Here is a 20371-nt window from a genome sequence, read left to right as displayed (position 1 = left end):
TGAGGGGGAGACGATGGGTGGCGTGGCTGGGGCCCTGCACCTTCCCAACCTGTGCAAACTGAACGTGCCCTTGTCCTCTGCACACTGGGGGCACGCCGTGCAGGCTCATGTGTGCACACACCGGATGTGCAGACACAGCCCGCTCCGGGCATCACAGCTCGACTTTCAAGGAATGGAGATCAGCACTCTGCCAGACAGGGAGTCTGGCACGTCCCCTGGGTGGCCCTGTTCGTATTTCCGGCGCTACACAAATAATAACAGTCAACACAATGGCTTTCTAGTAATTCATAATTCCTTGTGATTCATAATTCTGTGTGATTCAAACCCCTCGGCTGTGTCCAGGTGCTCGATTAGGCTCAGTGGAATTCATCTCACGCTGACACACTTCCACTTTTAACTCCTCTCACTGGTCATTTCTCTTCCAAAATATTTTTAGTTTCTAGAAAATCCTCTCTTATTCATTCTGCTTCTCCCTTGATGGCTTTGTTTATTTCATTTTCTGGGAGATGAAGTTTCACTGAGAAGCCCCTCCATTTGTGAGCTGAACAAATATCTAGCATTACTGGTAAAAAGTTGGGTGCCACTGGGACCCTCTACCTCTTCTTCTAATTAAATCTGCTTTTCCTTAACTGCTAGTGTTCAAGATGACTATAAAACTATTTCTGGTTCAATACGTTCTTCTTTTGTTTAACAGGAATATTGCTTTGTTTTGGCTTTCTGTTATTTTCCATTACAGACTTCAGCATTTTAACAGTATTGTGCATTAAATGGGATTTTTTATTTTTAACAAATCTGATTTTATAAAAGGAATAAAAGAGCCCTCAGGCTCTTCACCATTCTTTAGGCAACTCCAGAGTGTCCAGTTCTTAAAGGTTTCATGAAATCCACATTTAGAGAAACTGCAGGTCAGCACGCCCCGGACAGAACCATTAACCAGTGGAGACCATGACCACAGTCCAGCGCTGCACTGGTTTCATCTGGAGAGCAGACTGGCCTGCTTTTCCTCTAACCACGTCCACTTCCCAGAAGCCTCTCAAGTCAATTGCATTGTTTAGAGACCCAGGTCTCTGCCATCACATGGATTCTTGGAATCAGATTTGTAGCATTTGAGGGAGCAGCCACGGGTGGCTGCCAAATTCACCTCCTACTTTCCCCCAGCCATATCAACCTCAGCCTTCAATGTGCAAAAATCTCCACAAAAATCATGTTTATGGAAATTATATCGCCATGGCAACTGTAAAGGTCTCACAAGTATTTTTAAAATAGCAAATTAACAAAACCCACTCATAAAAATCTAAAATCTGTTCCTTTATGGGCATTAGTGAACACACAGATTCTAACAAATACCAACTGTGTTTTGTGACATGATGGCCGAATGTCTGTAAAAAGTGCTCCTGATCTTGGATTAACTGAGGACAGAGGGTTGGATCTGTGAGAGCTAAGTTTGATTTTTCTAATAAGAGGTTGCACCTTGGATATATTCTAGAAAATAACACCAAGATCTTCTGGTGCAGAAAAATATGGGAAACAGATCTGAATTGCTGAAATACTAATTTCTTACTTTCTATTTTCACATCACTGATATTATTACCTTCCCCACTCTGCAAGACTATTCCATTTTTAACTCATAGGTTTTTAACAGTTGCATAAGCTTCTGCTGCTGTGATTTAGCCTGGCTGAATCTCTATTATAAAACCTGCTTCTCAAAAGTCTGCACACAAATCACAGAGGAGGAGGGAAAAAAAAAAAACCAGATTCAGAGGTATCCAACCAAAACCTTTTTTCTTTTTAAAAATGTAATTGGTATGGCTATCAAAGGGGATCCTTTTAAGTAGATGATGCATTAATTTTTGGTGACTTTTGTAAAGACTTAAAACGCAATAGGCGTATTTTGATGACTCTTCTCATAACAAGGAATCGTTGAGGGTTTTAACAACTCAAACAGTGGAGGTTCTTTTTGAGAGTGGAGGAAGAACAATCAAACCATGTACCTGACAACTTCTTTCTTTAGCTGGTCTCATCCTCCAAAGTGTGGTGGAGGGGAGCAGGGATAGACAAATGAAATTGTGAGTGGGGGGCGGTGCAAAAAGCAAAATGATGGGTCCTCCAGAGCAGAACACACACTGGATTCAAGTGATGATTTGCTCTCCGTGTCTTCCACTTATAGCCAGAAGCGAAAGGTGGAGAAGGGAACCGATACCCGCTCCAGTATTCTGGCCTGGAGAATTCCACGGACAGAGGAACCTGTTGGGCTACCCGTCCATGAGGTCACACGACTGAGCAACTCTCACAGGACACAGGACAGTAAGGTAGAATAGCTGTTCCAACAGCCTGGCCTGACGCTGCATCTTCCAAAGAGATCATAAAAACGGAGAAACAGCAAAAAGTTGCTTGTGAATGGGGAGCTAGTTCTTAAAAGGCGGACAGTATTCAGACTCACATCAGGGAAAGAGGGAGAGAGAGAGAGTGGGCTGAGTGGCCAACAGGCTCCAGGGTGAAGGAGGGTGGTGGTTCCCAAGGCAGCGATGATGCTTCCAGCAATCAGAGTCTGCGGAGGGGACCAAGGGCGGGGAGGGGTGGGAGGTAGGGGTGAGGGCAAGGTAGAACCGTGGCTTCTGCTGCTGGGGAAGGCGGGGCAGCCCAGAGATCTCTGAGCCAGGGTCCGCGACTGTCCAGGGAGGAACTGAGACTGGTGTCTGTTGATGAAAACCCATAAAGGAAAACACGGAAGGCAGATTCCTGGCCCCGGGGTGGGGGGTGGGGGTGCCACTCAGCACCGTGTCAACACCCCCTCCCTGGCCCACCCCGTCCCCCGACACTCTCAGGAATGTGGCATCTCACGAGCACCAGAGCCATTTGGAAGCTGGACGCCCACGCTTTTCTGGCTTCGTGTACTGGCTGTTCCAGAGCTTCCAGGAGGAAGACTGTGTCAGGAACCAACTTCTTAGCAAAACTGGGCTGTGGGGGGAGCAGGGTGTGGACAGAGGCGGTAGTGGTGCCAAGCTGGTGGCTCAGGTTCCCACGGCCCAGGTGGGGGTCTCTGCCAGTCGGGGTCAGGACCCATTGACAGAGGTCTGGGCAGGACCAGGAGGACCAACAGGGAGAGTGAAATGCTGCTGTTCTGCAACAGAAGGAGCAGAAGCGGGGTGTTCTCTGAGTCTGGAGAGGGCTGGGTACAGGCAGAGGGAGTGCTGGACTGAAGCTGCGGTCACAGCCAAGCCAGAAGGCGCTGGAAGGGCCAACACCCAACCGCTCTCTTCCCCTGACCCCTGCCAGTGCCTCCCATTGGCCGACACACCTGAGCAGGTGAGGTCACATGGAGGTCAGCCTCCAGGCCAGGGATGGGTGGAGAATGGGTGGCGGGTGGGGGAAGAGGAGGGGGCAGCCTCCTCTCCTGCCCACCTCGGCAAGGGCAAGCCTCACTCAGGCCCCCCGAGCATGAAAGCAGGAGATGAGCCAGGTGGCAGGAGTGAGATGAGCCAGACAGGCTTCTGGAACAGAGCCCCCATTCACTTCCTGACTGACAGGGACATGGTCGTGGGAGCTTGATCTTATTTCATTAACTATCTCGGCACAAACAAGGAGGCAAAAACAATAATCACTTTCCTTTGGATGAGTACAAAGTGGGGCCCATGGTGGTGGGGGTGGAGGGAACACCACTGGGCCAAGGGTGCTGTTACACAGATCTGGAACCAGAAGCCAGGATTTGGGATCGCAGCCTGGCAGGGGCCATGCTCCTTCCCAGCTCATTATCAGCCAGCAGGTGTGGCTGGGATCCTGCTCCATGCTGTGCGCTGGGCCACACTCCAGGGGACACAAGAGAGGAGTAGATGAGGAGACAAGACTAAGCCATATGATAGGTTTGTTGGTGTTCAACTGCTAAGTCATGTCTGACTCTGTGACCCCATGGACTGCAGCATACCAGGCTCCTCTGTCTTCTACTATCTCTCAGAGTTTGCTCAAATTCATGTCCATTGAGTCAGTGATGCCATCTAACCATCTCGTCCTTTGCCTCCCCCTTCTCCTTTTGCCTTCAATCTCTCCCAGCATCAGGGTCTTTTCCAATGAGTCGGTTCTTCGCATCAGGTGGCCAAATATTGGAGCTTCAGCTTCAGCATCAGTCCTTCCAATGAATATTCAGGGTTGACGTTCTTTAGGATTGACTGATTGGATGTCCTTGCAGTCCAAGGGACTCTCAAGAGTCTTCTCCAATACCACAGTTTGAAAGCATCAATTCTTCAGCACTGTCTTCTTTACGATCCAACTCTTACATCTATACATGACTATTGGAAAAACCACAGCTTTGACTATGTCGGCATGTGATAGATTAAAAAACCCAAAGTTTGAGTGATGGGTAGGCCAGCTAGTCCAAAAGAGTAAATAAATTCTCAATTTTAATGCATATTCTACCCGTCAACCCTATCCTCCCCCTCCAGTCTGTGTTCACCATCTTCAGACTTACACTAAGAACCAAGTGCATCTCCCCCATGGTTGGTGGTAGTGCCAATGCCCTGACACCTAGGGGTGGTGGGTGACGGACTCCATGCAGAATATGAAACGATGGGATGCAAACAGCCCTGGGGAGATGTAACTGCTCACTCCTTCCTTCCTGGGTCTTCCTTTAAGGAATGAGTGAGTCTACCTCCAAGTCCTTACATCCTGGCACAGGGCAGACCAGCTCTTAGTCCTCAGGGCAACCCACGCAGGAACACTGATGGTACCTTGTGGGAGGTTCTGCATTAAGCTCAGAGGAGAAGCCGGCAGGGAAAATAAAACACACAGCCATCCCACCCAAGTGTGGGCCCAAGCAATCAGGCATCTTGCCAAGGTCATGGCTTTTCTTTGCTTTTCTTTACCCCAAACCGATTCCCAAGCCCCAGGGTGAGGCACCTCTCCTCGGAATGGACTCAAGAGTCCAGAGACCACAGGCACTGAGGCCCCAGACCTTGGGAACCTGACCACGCCCAACCTGGGAATTTTCGTACATCAGCCACTGTCCCCCTTTCTGCCTTGAACCACAGAACCCCAGCTGTAGGGCCTAAGATGGTTATGTTTATTTTTCTCCTCCTGAGTCAGGCCACAGCGTGATCCCTGGAAAGATTCCACTTCTACGTTCAATCCATATGACCTCTCAGAGCAGCCCAGGCTGAAGGGCGAAGGGCGGCTCTCCCATGCCCTCCTAGCGTGGTGCAATCATTGATTGTTGGCTTGAGGCTGGTTTCTTTGAGGTCCACAAGTGATTCTTGGACTTCACACTGAGATGTCAAAAAGAGGAATTACCAATACCAGAAAGACTTCTCCAAAATAGCTCTGCAGCATTGGGACCTACTCCAGCTCCGGCTGAAGCACTCAGATGCCTGACGGGCCCCCAGGGAAGGCTGGGAAGGCAGCCGGTCAGTCTCAACCAGCCACTGCAGGGCGGGCCAGTTATGCCTGCCCACCGGCCCCAGCCTCCCCAGAAACTCGCTTCATTATAACCAAGCCTGTATTTCCTGATTGATGTGCTGACAGAGCAGAGGAATGACTCACACTTCCAAATGGCTGCAGTAAGCTTCTGCACCACCTTGGGGTTTTAATGTTTGGCATTCCTGAGAAAATCCCTCTTGGGGGTCTGGGGCCTGCAAGCCAACGCCACCTCGTACCATGACTTTTTTCCCATGGCCCCAGGTGGTCCCTGACTGAGGCAGAGCTGGCAGACCTCAAGTGAAGGAAAGCACTCACATTGGGTGTAGCCACCTGGCTTTAGGTGCAGCTGCTATACCCAAACTATATGAGTTCAGAATGTTCGACTTTGAACCGTATAATTTTTAACTTCTTATTTTAAAATACTTTCAAACCTAACAGAAAAGTTTCAAGAATAATACAGAAAAATCTTGTCTCCCCTTTACCCAGATTACCAGTTTTTTAACACTGGACTAGATTTGTTTTGTCCTTCTCTCTCTTTATCTTTACATATTATTATCTTTTTTTCTGAACCATTTGTAAACAGGCTGCATACATCATGGTTTTTTATTCCTTAATACTTTAGTGTGTTTCCAAAGACAAAGTATTCTCTTAGGTTTCCACAGCACTGTTACCAATTTTAGGAAACATAATATAGATACAATGTTTTTTTCTAATCTACAGTCCATATTCCAATTTTGTCAATTGTCCCAGTAATGTCCTTATTGGTATTCTTTTTCCCTCCAGTACAGAATCCAATACCCTTAAAATTATACCTTATATTTAATGATCATGCTTTTTTGTATCCTTTAAACTTTCACAGTGATGATATTGTGAAATACCACATGACAGGTATTTTGTAGAATGTCCCTCAATTTGGGGCTTATCTGATATTTCCTCATGAATAGATTTAGTATTATGCACCCCTGGTTAGAATGCCACAAAAGTAATGTTGTGTCCCTCTCAGGATATCACGTCCAGAGGCATGCAATGTCTGTCTGTCCATCCTTGATGATGCTAGTTTTTTAAACAGTTTTATGGAGATATAAGTCACATGCCGTGGCATTCACCCATTTAATCATGCAATGGCTTTCAGCATATTCAGGTGGTGTCACCACCACCACTGATCAATTTTAGAACGTTTTTGTCACTCCCAAAAGAAACCCTATACTCATTACCAATTATTGCCCCTGACCTCCCAACCACATCACTCCTCCCCCACAACTATTTCCTGTCTCTACGGATTGGCCTATTCTGGACATATCATACAAATGGAATCACATAGTGTACGGTCCTTTGTGACTGGCTTCTTTCATCTAGCAGGTTTTCAAGGTCCAGGTAATGTTATTTTGTTCACCCAGCCAAGAGGCTGTCTGGTTTCTCCACTGTATGATTCTTCCTCTTGCAATTAAGAAGCACTCTGTGGAGAAACACTCTAAGATCATGCAGATATCCTGCTTCTCATCAAAATATCCCCCTAGATTTAATTTGATGGCTATTGCCCAAACAAATCTTTATTAAAATGGTTTACTAAGATTAATTGCCTTCCCTGCTCCCCCCTCCCTCCCCACCTACACGTAGCCATCCTTGGCTGCTGACCCGGCTCATCCCAGTCCCATGGTGGCTGTCCTCAATGAATCTGCCAGAGCAAGCCCTCTGGCCCAGTGACGGGGAGGCCAGCATCCTGCCTCTGCCCCACATCCCTCTCCTAAGTAGCTGGAACACCTAGGACCCTCAAGAGACACCCTTGCTGTGGCACAGCCCTCCTCTAGTCCCGTCTCAGACCTGGGAACTGAATCCCTTCCTTCTGAGCCAGGAAGGCTAAGAACTGACATGAACGCCCGTGTCCCTTGGGTAAGGGACACATTTACCTGGTTAAGGGAGTGAGGATGTGCTCTCGACCCCACCTCACACCCAGAAGTCAGCCGCACACACATCTCCCCTCCGACAAGTGCCTACAGGACCCTGCCAGGTGCTGTGGGAGGTGGAAGGCGATACAGCATGGCCCCATCCTTCAGGGAGATGATTCAGGTACAAAGGTTAAGACAACAGAAGAACAGAATTTAAGGAAAGCAAGAGAAATGCCCTAAATGGCCTGACAGTCCCAGGAAGGAGGAGCACCCCACATGGGAATGGTCAAGAAGGGCTTGGAAGAGCAGGGCATTGGAGATGGGCCTGGGAGGCGGGCAGGATTTAGATGTGATGGTGTGGGAGGATGCTCCAGGCAGGGGTACAGAGGGGCACCATAAAACCATGTGGTTCAGTTTGACTAAATTAAAGGGAGGGAAAGAAGAAGTGAAGTTTGTTGAATCCTGGTGGGTCCAAGGTGGAATGTGAATTTAGTCCGTGGACAATAGAGAGCTATTGCAGGTTTCAGAGAAGCAGAAGGAAATGGGCAGAGCTGAGCTATGGGCAGAGATGGGCTTAATCTGCTAACATAGAAATTCTATTAAAACCATAGGCGCACTGGGCTGTAGCCCAGGAAGACCCACATCCATCTGAGGTGCTATGGGCGTGCCTTTCTGCCGCCTGGCCGAAGGGTGACTCTTCTCAGGCCCGTGCAACATCCACGACCAGGGCCAGAGCCCATGTGTCCCCAGGGAGAGGGGACATTTCCACCTCAGAAACGGCCCACGTTTCAACTTCTACCACCGGTGCGGTGTTTTTGTGTTTTCACTTAGAAAGTTTTCCTTCTTGGTGAGATGTTTCTTTTTAAAACAAAACAGAAAATAAAACATGACAACCTCCCAAACAATGTTTGTTCCGGAAGCCTCCAGGTGGCTCGTGTCTCGCCCATCTGGGCCTCGCCTTCTGAGACGCGGATCCCTGACTAGCAGAACGTGGAGGCAGTCATGACCAAAAGGTGCCTCAACAATCTCCCTTCCTCAGAAGCACCTGCCTGAAGGTGTTCCTGTCACAGGAAGCTTCCGAGGTTCTAAACAGAAAGTGGCCAAATGGTGAGACTGGAAGGCAGGACAGGGAAAGGAGCAAGAGGCTCTGAATTTGCTAAAAAAGCACTGAGCTGCCCATGCTGAAAGTGATATTTACAGTATGTAGCTATATCTCAGTAAAGCTTATGAGGGGGAAAGGCTGGGGCAGTGAGAAGAAGGGACTCCTGGTGATGGGACTGGATGTGGTCACTGACGAGTCATGTGTTGTCCCTTGCAGCCCTCATCAGTCTTTATAATACCTGCACACTCATTTAATTTGACAAATAAGTAATTAACCCTCTAGTATAGGGCTTCCCAGGTGGTACAGTGGTAAAGAATTTGTTTGCTGATGCAGGAGACTCTGGAGACGTGTGTTCGATCCCTGGGTTGAGATCTCCTGGAGAAGGAAATGACAACCCACTCTAGTATTCTTGCCTGGAAAATTCCATAGACAAAGGAGTCTAGCAGGTTATAGTCCATGGGGTTGCAAAGAGTTGGACACAACTGAGCACACACGTGAGCTCACACACAAACACACACACACATACACATATACACACACACACACACACACGCGCCAGGCACCAAGGTGGGCAGGAAGGCCTGGGGCTGGGTAAAGTGATGTGAGATTGTGGGTAAAAGCCTTGGGTCCTGGAGGAGGCCTGTCCTCTGTAAACTGAAGTGGTCAGATGGCCCTAAAGCTTCCTGACCCTGGGAAAGGTGGACCATTTTCTTTACTGAAGTTTCAGGACAAGTGACAGGCTCTTCTCCGCAAACACCAAATCATTCTCGGCTTCAGGGTTAAACTCATTCAGTAAAGATCAAAGCCTACAGAAGGCCTGGCCATGGACCCTACACATTCCAGGTTCTAGAACAGCCCTAGTCTCATGTCATTTTATTCTTTTCAAGAAAAATGACTATTCAATGAACTTAAGACCTTTCATAAAATAAACGCACATAAGTATCCATCAACAGACAAATGGATGAAGATGTGGTATATATATATATGATGGAATATTACTCAGACATAAGAAAAGAATGAAATATGCCATTTGCAGCAACATGGGTGGACCTAGAGATTATCATACTAAGCGAAGTAGGTAAAAAAGAGAAAAACAAATACCGTGTGATATCACTAATATGTGGAATCTAAAATACAACACAAATGAATATATCTATCAAACATATCCACCAGACAGAGAACAGACTTGTGGTTTCATTGGGGGTGTGCAGAGACTTGGGAGTTTGGGATTAGCAGATACAAACTATTAAATATAGGATGGATAAACAGCAAGGTCCTACTGTATAGCACAGAGAACTATATTCAGTATCTTCTGATAAACCACAATGGAAAAGAATGGGAATCATTTTTATGTACAGCAGAAATTCACACAACATTGTAAATCAATTATACTTCAATAAAGTTAATTTTAAAAATGAAATTCTGTCATTTTCAACAGTGTGGATTGACCTGAAGGTTACTATGCTTAGTGAAATGTCAAAGATAAATACTGTAACATTATCACTTATATGTGAAATCTAAAAAAAGAAATGAACATAACAAAACAGAAACACGGAACAAACTAGTGGTTATCAGTGGAGAGAGGGAAAGGCAGAGGGACAAGACAGGGGTAGGGGATTAAGAGATACAAACTACTATGTATAAAATAAGCTACAAGGATGTATTGTACAGCACAGGGAATACAGCCAACACTTTGCAATAACTTTAAATGGAGTATAATCTATAAATATGCTGAATCACTATTTTGCATACCTGAAACTAATATAATATTATAAATCTACTATACTTCAATAAAAATACACTCTCCCAAGGCCAAGCCTACCTCTTGCCCAGGTGATGGGGTTTCAAGGCTACAAACCACCAATGTGGCCTCCAAGATGAATGAATGGTTTCCTTGGACTCATGAACTGGGAAGTTTAAGCACAAACCTAAGAACTGCCCAACTTTCATCGTAAGATAATCAGGTAAAACTTATGGGGTATTTGTGTGTGTGCCTGTGTGTGTGCGCACACTTGCATGCACACTCACATACCAACCTGATGCTCCCACAGCCTCTTAGCAAATGGTAAAGTTGTCCTCAGAGACATGTGCCTCGCAGAAGCCCAGGATTTGGGGGTTATAATGCAGAACCTTCTCATAAATAGTAAACCAAGCCCTAGAGGCCAGGCACTGTTCCTCCCTCGCCTCCAGCATGTCAAGTGTGTGAGATCGGCAGGGCCCAGCAGGAGGTCCCAGGTCTTGGCTCTGAGCTACATGGGACCAGAGGTTGATAAAGCCTGCCCTGCTTAGGGCTCGGCTGCCCGCCCTAATGACACTGAGAGGAAAACTCCAGGACTGATCTTGGAAACAAAGGAAATTTTGTTCATGTTAACTGGTAGTGATAACCCCCTTTCTGACCATGGAATGCTTCGTGGTTAAACAGCACACGATAGCCTTGTGAGATGGTTGAGTAGGGATTATTTCCACTTCACAGATGGGGAAACAGGCTCAGACAGGAAGGGGCTCAGAACTACACACACATGAAGAACCAGATCTAGCTCTGGGGCCTCCTAACTCCCTGGGGCTTTGTGAATCTGACGCACTAGAGATGTGACTTAGTCCAGTGCCCTCCAGGTCACCCGCTGTATTTACCCTTCCCCTTGACCTGTACATTGCAGGACCACTTACAAGCCAATGTATAAAAGTCACTGTGCCAAGTGACACCTGTTCAGCAAGTCTCCCGTGGGACATATCCCTTCGTGGGTGGGGTCACAGCCTGGGCAGTGACACTTTGAGGAGTGACCAGGTCAGGTTCAACAACATGAATTGCATCCACGTTTCTTCTGAGATGTTGCAAGAATTGGAGGTGCTGTGGGGAGCAGACATGGTCAGTCAGCAGGTGATCCAGAGGAAGTTTGTGTTAGACTCAAGTGTAGACCCAGGAGCATGCCGAGCAGAGGAGAACTGACTCGGTGCCTTCTACAGCATGCCCCTCCTGCTGTTGGCAGGTCTGTGCTCCAGCTGAGATGTTTGATAGAGACAGTGCTCTTAAGGAACACAAACTCGCCAAACAAAGGAAGTCTGGGGATGACAGAGAAAGCCACACTCTTAAGATCATCTGGAAGGTGTTATGGGCTAAACTGTGTCCCCTCTGAAGTCCTAACTCCCAGTACCTCTGAACGTGACTGTGTTTGGAGATGTCTTTAAAGAGGTAAATAACTGAAATTGAGGTTTTTAGGATGGGCTCTAACTCAATATGACTGGTATCCTTGTAAGAAGAGAGATGTGGACACAAAGACACACAAAAGGAAGATCCTGTGAAGACACACAGAAAAAGTGGTCACCTACAAGCCACGGAGAGAGAACTCAGGAGAAACCAATGCTGCTAACACCTTGATCTTTGACAGTTTCTCTTCTTTGAGCCACCCGGTCCATGGTATGTGTCATGGCAGCCCGAACAAACCAATACAGGCCTCAGTGAGCTGGTGACATTTGAGCAAAGATAGAGGATATGAACAAGGAATCCACATAGATGTCTATAGAACAAGTACTCCAACAAATGCAAAAGCCTTGAGGTGAGAAGATGCTTCCGACGTAGTCGGGAAATAATGAAGAGGCCAGTGGGCTGAAGTACAGTAAGCAAGAAGGAGAGGAGATGAAATCAGAAGGACAGTGGGAGAGATGCTGTCCCCCACACCACAATGGTGCTGTGTTATCCAATATGACGGCCACCGTGGCTAGTAGGCACTTGAATGGGGTTAGTCCAAACTGAGATTCAATGCCAGTGTAAAATTCACAACAGATTTTTGAGAACCTAGTACACAAAAAAAAGAAGCATAAAATATCTTGTCAATAATTTTTATATTGATATGCATTGAAGGATAAAATTTTGGAAACAGTTAAGTACAGTATACTAATAATCTCACCTTTTTCTTTTTTATAACGTAGGTACTAGAAAATTTTAGATTATACTTGTCCTAGGGTCTGATGGCTCATGACGAGGACATGAGCTTTTACTTGAATGATATGAGAGCCACTGGAGGGTTTCCAAGTGACAGGATCTGATTCACTTGGATTTTTAAAGGATCGCTCTTACTGCTGTATTGAGGACAGACTATGAACAAGGTCAGTAAAGGCAAGCAGCCCATTAAGAGGCCATTGCATTCCAGAGAAGATGGAGGACTGGCCCAGCAAGGCAGCCACAAGGTAGGCAGAAATGATCAGATACTGACTATATTTTGAAAGCAGAGCCAAGTATTTCTTGACAGACTGGGCGTGGGGTATGAGAAAAAGAGGAGTCAAGGATGAATCCCAGACTCTGGCCTGAGCTACTGGAAGGATGCCATTGCTGAGACGGGGAAAGATGAGGGAGAAGCAGATTTGGGGAAGAAAATCAGAAGGCTGGTTTTGGATCAGTTAAGTCTATGATGCCCTTTGGTTTCCAAGGAGAGATGTTGAGAAGAAGTCAGGTGGATATAAGAGTCTGGAGGTCAGGGGAGAGTCTGAGCTGGAGATCTGGATCTGGGAGTTATCATCATGAGGATTTAATTTAAAGCCAGGAGACTGAGCGAGAACATCAGAGGGGAGAGTGGGGGCGGAAAAGAGAACAAGATCAAAGAGAAAATCAAGATCAAGAAGATCGAGTGCCTGGGGATCTCCCAAGTTTAAAAGCTGATGAGATGAGCAAAGGAAATGGAGACAGATTCACAAGGTATAAAGAAAACTAGGGAGTGTTGTGTTCCAGAAGCCAAGTAAAGACAGTGTTTTCAAGGAGGGAGTGAGCAATTGTGTCCTATGCAACTGCAAAGTGTGGGAAGATGAAGACAGAAATGACCACTGGATTCAGCAAATTTGGAGGAGACTGGTGATCCTGATAAGCACAGTTTAGGCAAGTGATGGAGGTAAAAACATGCTTAGAGTGGGTTGAAGGGGGATTGATGACAACAAATTTAGACAACCTTCCAGGGAACTGCACCATAAAGGGGAACGGAGAGGTGGGCAATGGGCAGAGGTAAGGGTAGGATCAAGAGAGCCTATTTTTAAAAGATGAGAGACAATTTCAGTATGTATATGTGCTAAGAATGAGTCATTCAACAAAAGAAGATTGATGATATCAGAAAGAGTGGCAACGCTTATGGTGTTTTCCTAATCTCCAAAGCATGCTTGTATTGCATTTTCTGTCTTATCAACTATAGATGTCATTTATTGACTTTCTGCTATGATGCGTGAGAGCTAGCTTACTTTTATCATTCCTTATTCCTTTCCATTCTTATCCCAACATGACCCCATTGTCCTGATACATTACTATTTCAGTGCATCTGCTGATTTCCTTGGTAGCCTTTATTTCTTGGTCTATCAACTTCAGACAGCATGTCTTGATCACTTACTTCCTATGAGAGTATTCATACCTCTACCCTACCCTCTACACATTAGTCAGTTGTGGTAGGTTGTGTTGGGAAATAACAACACTAACACAACAGCAGAAAAATCTCAGTGACTCAGGTTTATTTCTCACTCATGTGACAGGTCATGCCCTGCTTCTGTTGTCTTCTTTATTCTGAGAACCAGGTAGAAGAGCACATCTGAGACCTGCCATTTTCATGAGAGAAAGAAAAGAACAATGGCAGAACCTCACAATGCCTCTGAAAATGTCTGTTCAGGCCCAGCATATGTCACTTCCACTCACTCAGTTGGCCAAAGTGAGTCACATGGCCAGGCCTGATAACACTGGGCAGGGAAGGAAATAGTCTCCTCCCACAGGAATCATGGCATTAAGTGGGTATGTGACATCATCTTTCAGTTCAGTCGCTCAGTTTTGTCCAACTCTTTGCGACCCCATGGACTGCAGCATAGCAGGCTTCCTTCTCCATCACCAGTTCCCAGAGCCTACTCGAATTCACGTCCGTTGAGTCGGTGATGCTGTCCAACCATCTCATCCTCTGTTATCCCCTTCTCCTCCCACCTTCAATCTTTCCCAGCATCAAAGTCTTTTCCAATGAGTCAGTTCTTCATATCAGGTGGTCAAAGCACTGGAGTTTCAGCTTCAGCATCAGTCCTTCCATTGAATATTTAGGACCAATTTCCTTTAGGATTGAGTGGTTGGATCTCCTTGCAGTCCAAGGGACTCTCAACAGTCTTCTCCAACACCACAGTTCTAAAGCATTAATTTTTCAGCGCTCAGCTTTCTATATAGTCCAACTCTCACATCCATACATGACTAATGGAAAAACCATAGATTTGACTAGATGGACCTTTGTTGGTAAAGTAATGTCTATGCTTTTTAATACGCTGTCTAGGTTGGTTATAGCTTATCTATAAAGTCACAGCTTATCTTTCAGTGGATAAATGGAAATAACAATTTATTCTATCACAGTTTACCTGTCAATTTCTATAAGCTGTTTTTTTTTTAATTTTATATTGCCAAGGGAAAAAATCTTACATCCACCTTTATAGCTATTATTAAGTAGCCTTCAGGGCTTTGCCTGTGGTTGGTTTTAGAAGTTAAAAACCACTGAGATGCATTTATATCATTATGACTAAGCAAATACTCTTCACTACAGAATCAAAGAGACCCATATTGGGCACCACTGTTCACAGACAGACTCTATGCACTTAAAAGAGCCTTTCTTATATTCCACCACTTGCCTAAAACCAGGTCACAGTTTGATTTGCTTCCTATTTAAGCTATACCTTTAATACAGTGTTTTTTTGTTTTTCCCAAAGTTGTTATTTTTTCTTTTTTTTAAATTGTTGATAGAAGAAACATCTGCCTTCTACATCATATCCCTAATATCCTCAAACTCTTTCTCATTTCGTGTTTGGAATCTTCTGTTCTTTTTGAAGCCTACTGACTTCCTGATGTAATTGGGTAGGTTGCTTCACTTGGAGATCTTAATACTTTTACATAGCTTTTTGTCTTTCCTGCAGTTACTAATTGCCTTCTGTTTTTCTTGCTTTCTGTTTTGTATCACCACTTTAATCTCTGACAGTGTACCAATGATACACTCTACTCTGTGGAATGTCCCCTTCTCCCATCTTCCTCAGAAACCTCATTCCTGGAGCCTTCTGCTCTCCTACAGCAATGAAGATGGACTGCCCTCCAGGCTTGCTGAACAGTTTTATCCTGGGTTGCTTTTCACGGCTGCTCTCAGTTGGATACACTGTTCCCTGGATCTCATACCTTGTTTTTTGGTTTACTCTCTTGTTTTGCTGAGATACATCCTCAAATGATTTCCTTAAAAAGATTGACTAGGATGTAAACTTCCTTGGTTCTTTCACTCTTGGGACTGCCTCACTTCTATATAAAATAAAGGCCTTGGACCAGACGATCTCTAATGCCTATTCAAGGAATATAATTCTGGTTGGTCAGTGTGCATTCTATAAATAGTATACTATATCAAGGAGAGACTTTAAATGGTTCTTGCTCTAAGGAACTTACAATCTACTTGGATAGACAAAGAATAAACTCTTGTAACAGTAATAAAAAGGTAACAATACAAAAGATGCCACAAGGCAGGGCATGATTCATCATCAGGCTCAGACTTAAAGGAAAGAGAGAGAAGCTGAGCCAGCCTGTGACGTGCTGACCAGGAAAAGGAGATCTTAGCTGAGTACCAAAGAGCAGGCAATATATTAGGGGGGGATTAATTATTTATGAATATTCAACAGTAGATTAATAGCCAACATTAACCTGATGGAATAGTTAACAGACAGTGAAAATTCTCCTCTGTCCCACTTTCCCTGCCACAGAGTTATCAACATTTTCATTTCACCAAGTCAATCAAGATAGAAACAATTTTCAAATATGAAAGTATAGTTTTTCTCATAAACAAATAGATAAACCCTTTGGCCACTGTGGGGCATAACAGTGAACTTCCACTACATGTATGAGCAATTGTGTATACTTATAAATGCCATACCTGTTGGACTATGAAAGTATCAGCCATGGTCTTTGTTAGTTAGAGTTTCACTGAACAGGAAACTACCATCATCCACTTTTCAAATTCATTTTGTATTGTTCCAATGAGGATCCAGAATGACCATAAATCACTTCCCCTTCCCATTGACTCCCCAAGAGAGGAAACATCCCTCTGATGGTATGTTACCCCAACAGCCCTTCTGCTTGGACCAAGGCAGTGCCAGGAAATTCTAAGGACTGGGCTTCTCCATGGTGGGTCCTGTAGACTGGATGAACCTGAAATGCTGTCAGAGAAAAGTGGTGCCTTCATTCAGCCCAGCACTGGCACACCCATCCCATCTGCGAATGAGGAGAACACTTGCAGTCAAGGAAGTTTCCAGAAAAAAGAAGAGCTCTTCGGACCCGTGCTGCTACCAGTTTCCAGAGAGCAGGAGTGATGTGAGGATGGCAAGTGCTTGGAGCCACATGATGGAAACTCTTAGCAGGGTCTAACCTAATACTACTCCTTCTGGGAGGCATCCTCTGAACCCCCATCCCAGCCCTGGAAGAATCAATTACTGCTCAAATACTGTTCCTGCTGCCATTATAGCAATAACAAATTTAAACAACGTTTGCATCAGTTTTCCTCAACAATCTATGACATCTTGACTGATTTATTCATCATCACATCCCCAGTGCCAGGCACGCAGTGGGTGCTCTGTGTTTGTCGAATGAAAGAGTGAACAGATTAAAAGAAGCTTCATTTCCTCAAAGGGCAGGGCCAGACATGAATATTCAGTTTTCACAAGAGCATCAGATAAGCTGGAGGACCTGGAGAAGTGGATCTGAGCCAAGGGAAATTTTTCTAAGTGCTGGGGACATTCAAACCCCAACAGGGTCAGTTGGAGGGAGATTTTGCCTGTGCTGTTTTGTTGTCCAGGATTCCACTGCAGGCCAAGGGAAGCAGAGAGGTCAATAAATACTCAGAAGAAAGGTCCCAGAGGGCACCCCCCCCCCCATACACCAGAGATGGGACCAGTGCTCAGCTCTGCAGAGGGTCAAAGAGCAAGAGGGACCCACGGTCTCCAGAACACTCTCTAATGGCCAGCCCCCAAGCTTTATGTAATCTCATTTTATCCTCCCAGCATCCCAGAGGGACAGGCATCCCTGACTGACAGATGAGAAATACCAGCAAAGATCAAGAACTCCCTTCAGTGTGGGGTGGGGGTGGGGGGCAGGGGCCCATGCACCCAGTCAGTTGTACAATGACAGCCAATACAAAACAATAAAATGCCTGGATTTTCAGTCACTGAAAATTCAGAAGTCTGTGTACCCATGGCTCACCTCAGCCTGTTTTATTACTTTTGTAGTTTGCTTTTTCTCTCTCTCTCTGTTTTATTCTGGCTTCTTAGAAAGGTTTCTTACAAAAATCCCATAGGATTCTGATCTAACAATAACAGCAATAAAATGTTATCAAGGGCACGGGCATGCATGCTCAGTCATGTCTGACTCTTTGTGACCCTCTGGACCGTAGCCGGCCAGGGTCCTCTGTCCATGGGATTCTCTAGTCAAGAATACTGGAGTGGGTTGCCATTTCCTCCTCCAGGGTATCTTTCCAACCCAGGGATGGAACCTCATCTACTGTGCCTCCTGCATTGGTAGGTAAGATTTTTTTATCACCCAGCCACCTATGTAAAGAGAGAAAAACTGGGGGAAAGGGGGGAGGAGTTGGCAGGAGGGCAGGGGGTGTGGCAGCGGGCCTAAGGGTGAGAAGGGGACCTAGTCAGGCAGACCCAGGAGGTGCCCAGATGAACAGGGCTGTGGCCTGACCCAGCAGAGACTCGATGTAGCTCTGCCCACCTGGCACCAATGGGCTTCTTTCCTCAAAGACCATAAGATGGCATTTACCTCACCACTTAAAGAAAAGGAGAATCAAGACACATCCCTGCCAGTGATCTTCACATCCCCAGAGAGATGGACTGGCAGTGTGTTTTTCACTCCAGCAGGTGGGAATTTCTGACACAGCTAAATTAGCCTCGGCTTCCCTTCTCACAGGGTCTGCACGTGCACAGAGAGCCGGCCTGATGCCACCAACCAGGCTGCTGAAGGCAGCGACAAGCGGACTCCCAACTGAAGGCCACCTAGCCGTCTGCTCAGACACATACACTTCTCCAGCAGCATCCCCCCCACCTCCCCCTCGGGGGCAGAAAGATGAGCAGGAAGGGGAAAGTGAACCCGACCTGCGTGGGTGGGTGTGATCTTGGCTATCAGCACCCCAGAAACCCCTGCAAAGCTGGTTAAGAGCGGGCCGTGAGAAAGGCCAAAGCAAAACAGAAAGCCACTTCTAGCTGACCTCTGTTCTTGGGAACTTGGAGCCTTGCAGCGGCAAGCTTTTCTCCTGGGCACAGAGGTGCCTGCCTCCCCAGTCCCGCGCGGAATTGGAGGGTGGGGTGCTCTTAGCTCGGAAGAACAGCCGGTGCCAAGTTGGCAAGCTGGGAGTGAGCGGGGAGGGGATGCAGACAGATTTGGGTGTGGGGTTAGGAGAGGGAGGGTCAAGAAAACTTCGCATTTCCTCCCTTTATGCCCCCACTGGGCACTCCTATCTCTGTGATGGGCCTCTGTTTTAAAATCTGGGACACTGGTGCCATCAGAGACCGTCCAGGCCGCCAAAGTCCGACACCCGCGGGCGCTCCACGTTCTCAGGAACGGAAGCGATGGGGGGAGTTATGGGGTCAGCTCTGGCCAAGTGCGGTTCAAAGCCACAGGCATCTAAACTAATAAAATCGTCCCTCTTCGCCTCTGTGTCCTGCGGGGGTGCTGTTGGAATCGCCCGGACGCCGGAAGGCGGTGGAGGAGACTGGCTAAAGAGCTCTCGCCCCCACACGCCCCTCACCGCGCGAAGGCAGGCGGGGCTGAGGGGTGTCTTCTGTCCCAACTCATCTCCCTTTTTTCCCCAGCTCGACCAGACTTCTCCAATGCCCAGGAGCTTGGTCATCCCCACCCGCGGCCCCAACGCTGGTCTTGCTGGGGCCCCGCGCCCCTCGGAGGATGGAGCTCGTGGGAGGGCACGCGCGGCGGAGAGAAGAGGCAGGATTAGCCGGGGCCGAGAGAGCCGCCTGGGCGGCTTGCGGGCAGACTCCAACATTCCCGTCAAAGTTTCCGGCTCCTCGAGGCCGGATCACCTGGCTCCCAGGTCGGAGAAGGTGAAAGGCGTGTCAGGGAGCCCTGCTCCTCCCTCCGGGCGCCCCCTCCACGCGCTTCTGCCACCTGCCAGAGGGCGCTAGGAGCGCCGGCGCGGCACTTGCAGCCCGTGGGCGCGGCCCGAGGGTCCCTCCCTAACCCCTCCGCTGCCGCCCTCAGCTCCCGGGGCCCGGGGCGCAAGGGGTCGCGGCCGTCGCTTCTTACCCAGTCCCGGCACGAAAGTGTTGAGGAAGAGGCAGATGACGGCCACCGGGAAGGGCATGTAGGGGATGGCGGCGCGCAGGGGGCCCTTCTTCTCGCGGACTTGCACCACCACCCCGCTGGACGAGGACGCCCCCCGCTCCGCCGCCGCCACGGCCGCCGCCGCCGCTGCCGTCTCGGCGTCCTTGTGCGAAGGCTCCATGGCCGGGCGCGCTCCCCTCCCCGGGAGCCGGGCTGCCGCGGCCGGGGCTGCCGCCCAATGCACAGGGGGCGGGTGGCGGGCGGCTTTCCGGGCACTGGGATCCGCGCCGAGCTCAGGCGGCCAGCGCGCTCCGGGTGCGGCGCGGCTCGCCCGGAACCCCGCACGCCCGCGTCCCCACGCGCCCGGCCCTCTGCCGCGCGCTCGGCTGCGCTCCCACACCCCCGGCGGAGGGGCGGGGAGGGCGGCGTGACACCCGGTGACAGCGCTCCGACGCCCCTCCCCGCGAGGCCCCTTCCCCGCCCTCCCTTCCGCTCCCCCACATCCCCCCGCCCCCCAAATACCACTTACAAACCTGGGCGGAGGGAAGCCAGTAGAAGAGGACCGCGGAGGGAGCTGGCTGTCCAGATACTGGGAGGCACGGACACACCTCTCACGCCCCAGACAGGTGAACCGGGCGGGGACCTCCGCCGGGGACAGTGAATTGGGCGCGTGCGTTT

At 47.9% G+C, this 20371-nt stretch overlaps 1 protein-coding gene across 2 annotated transcripts in view; it reads right to left on the bottom strand.

The window, feature by feature from the left end:
- The window catches only part of STUM (stum, mechanosensory transduction mediator homolog), a 63361-nt gene extending 43235 nt beyond the window's left edge, over positions 1–20126 (bottom strand). The window contains exon 1 of one of the 2 annotated variants that reach the window (XM_043923913.1): positions 19676–20126. In XM_043923913.1, the coding sequence (XP_043779848.1) occupies positions 19676–19874 (199 nt within the window). In that variant the 5' untranslated portion in view covers positions 19875–20126. The remainder of the gene's footprint in view (positions 1–19675) is intronic. The other variant, XM_043923914.1, reaches the window with a different exon arrangement.
- Between the last annotated feature and the right edge of the window lie 245 nt (positions 20127–20371).

The sequence above is a fragment of the Cervus elaphus genome, chromosome 14 (genome assembly GCF_910594005.1).
Source record: "Cervus elaphus chromosome 14, mCerEla1.1, whole genome shotgun sequence".
NCBI classification, from domain to species: domain Eukaryota; kingdom Metazoa; phylum Chordata; class Mammalia; order Artiodactyla; family Cervidae; genus Cervus; species Cervus elaphus.
Note: the sequence above shows the minus strand (reverse complement) of the source record. Positions and strands in the feature narration are given on the sequence as shown.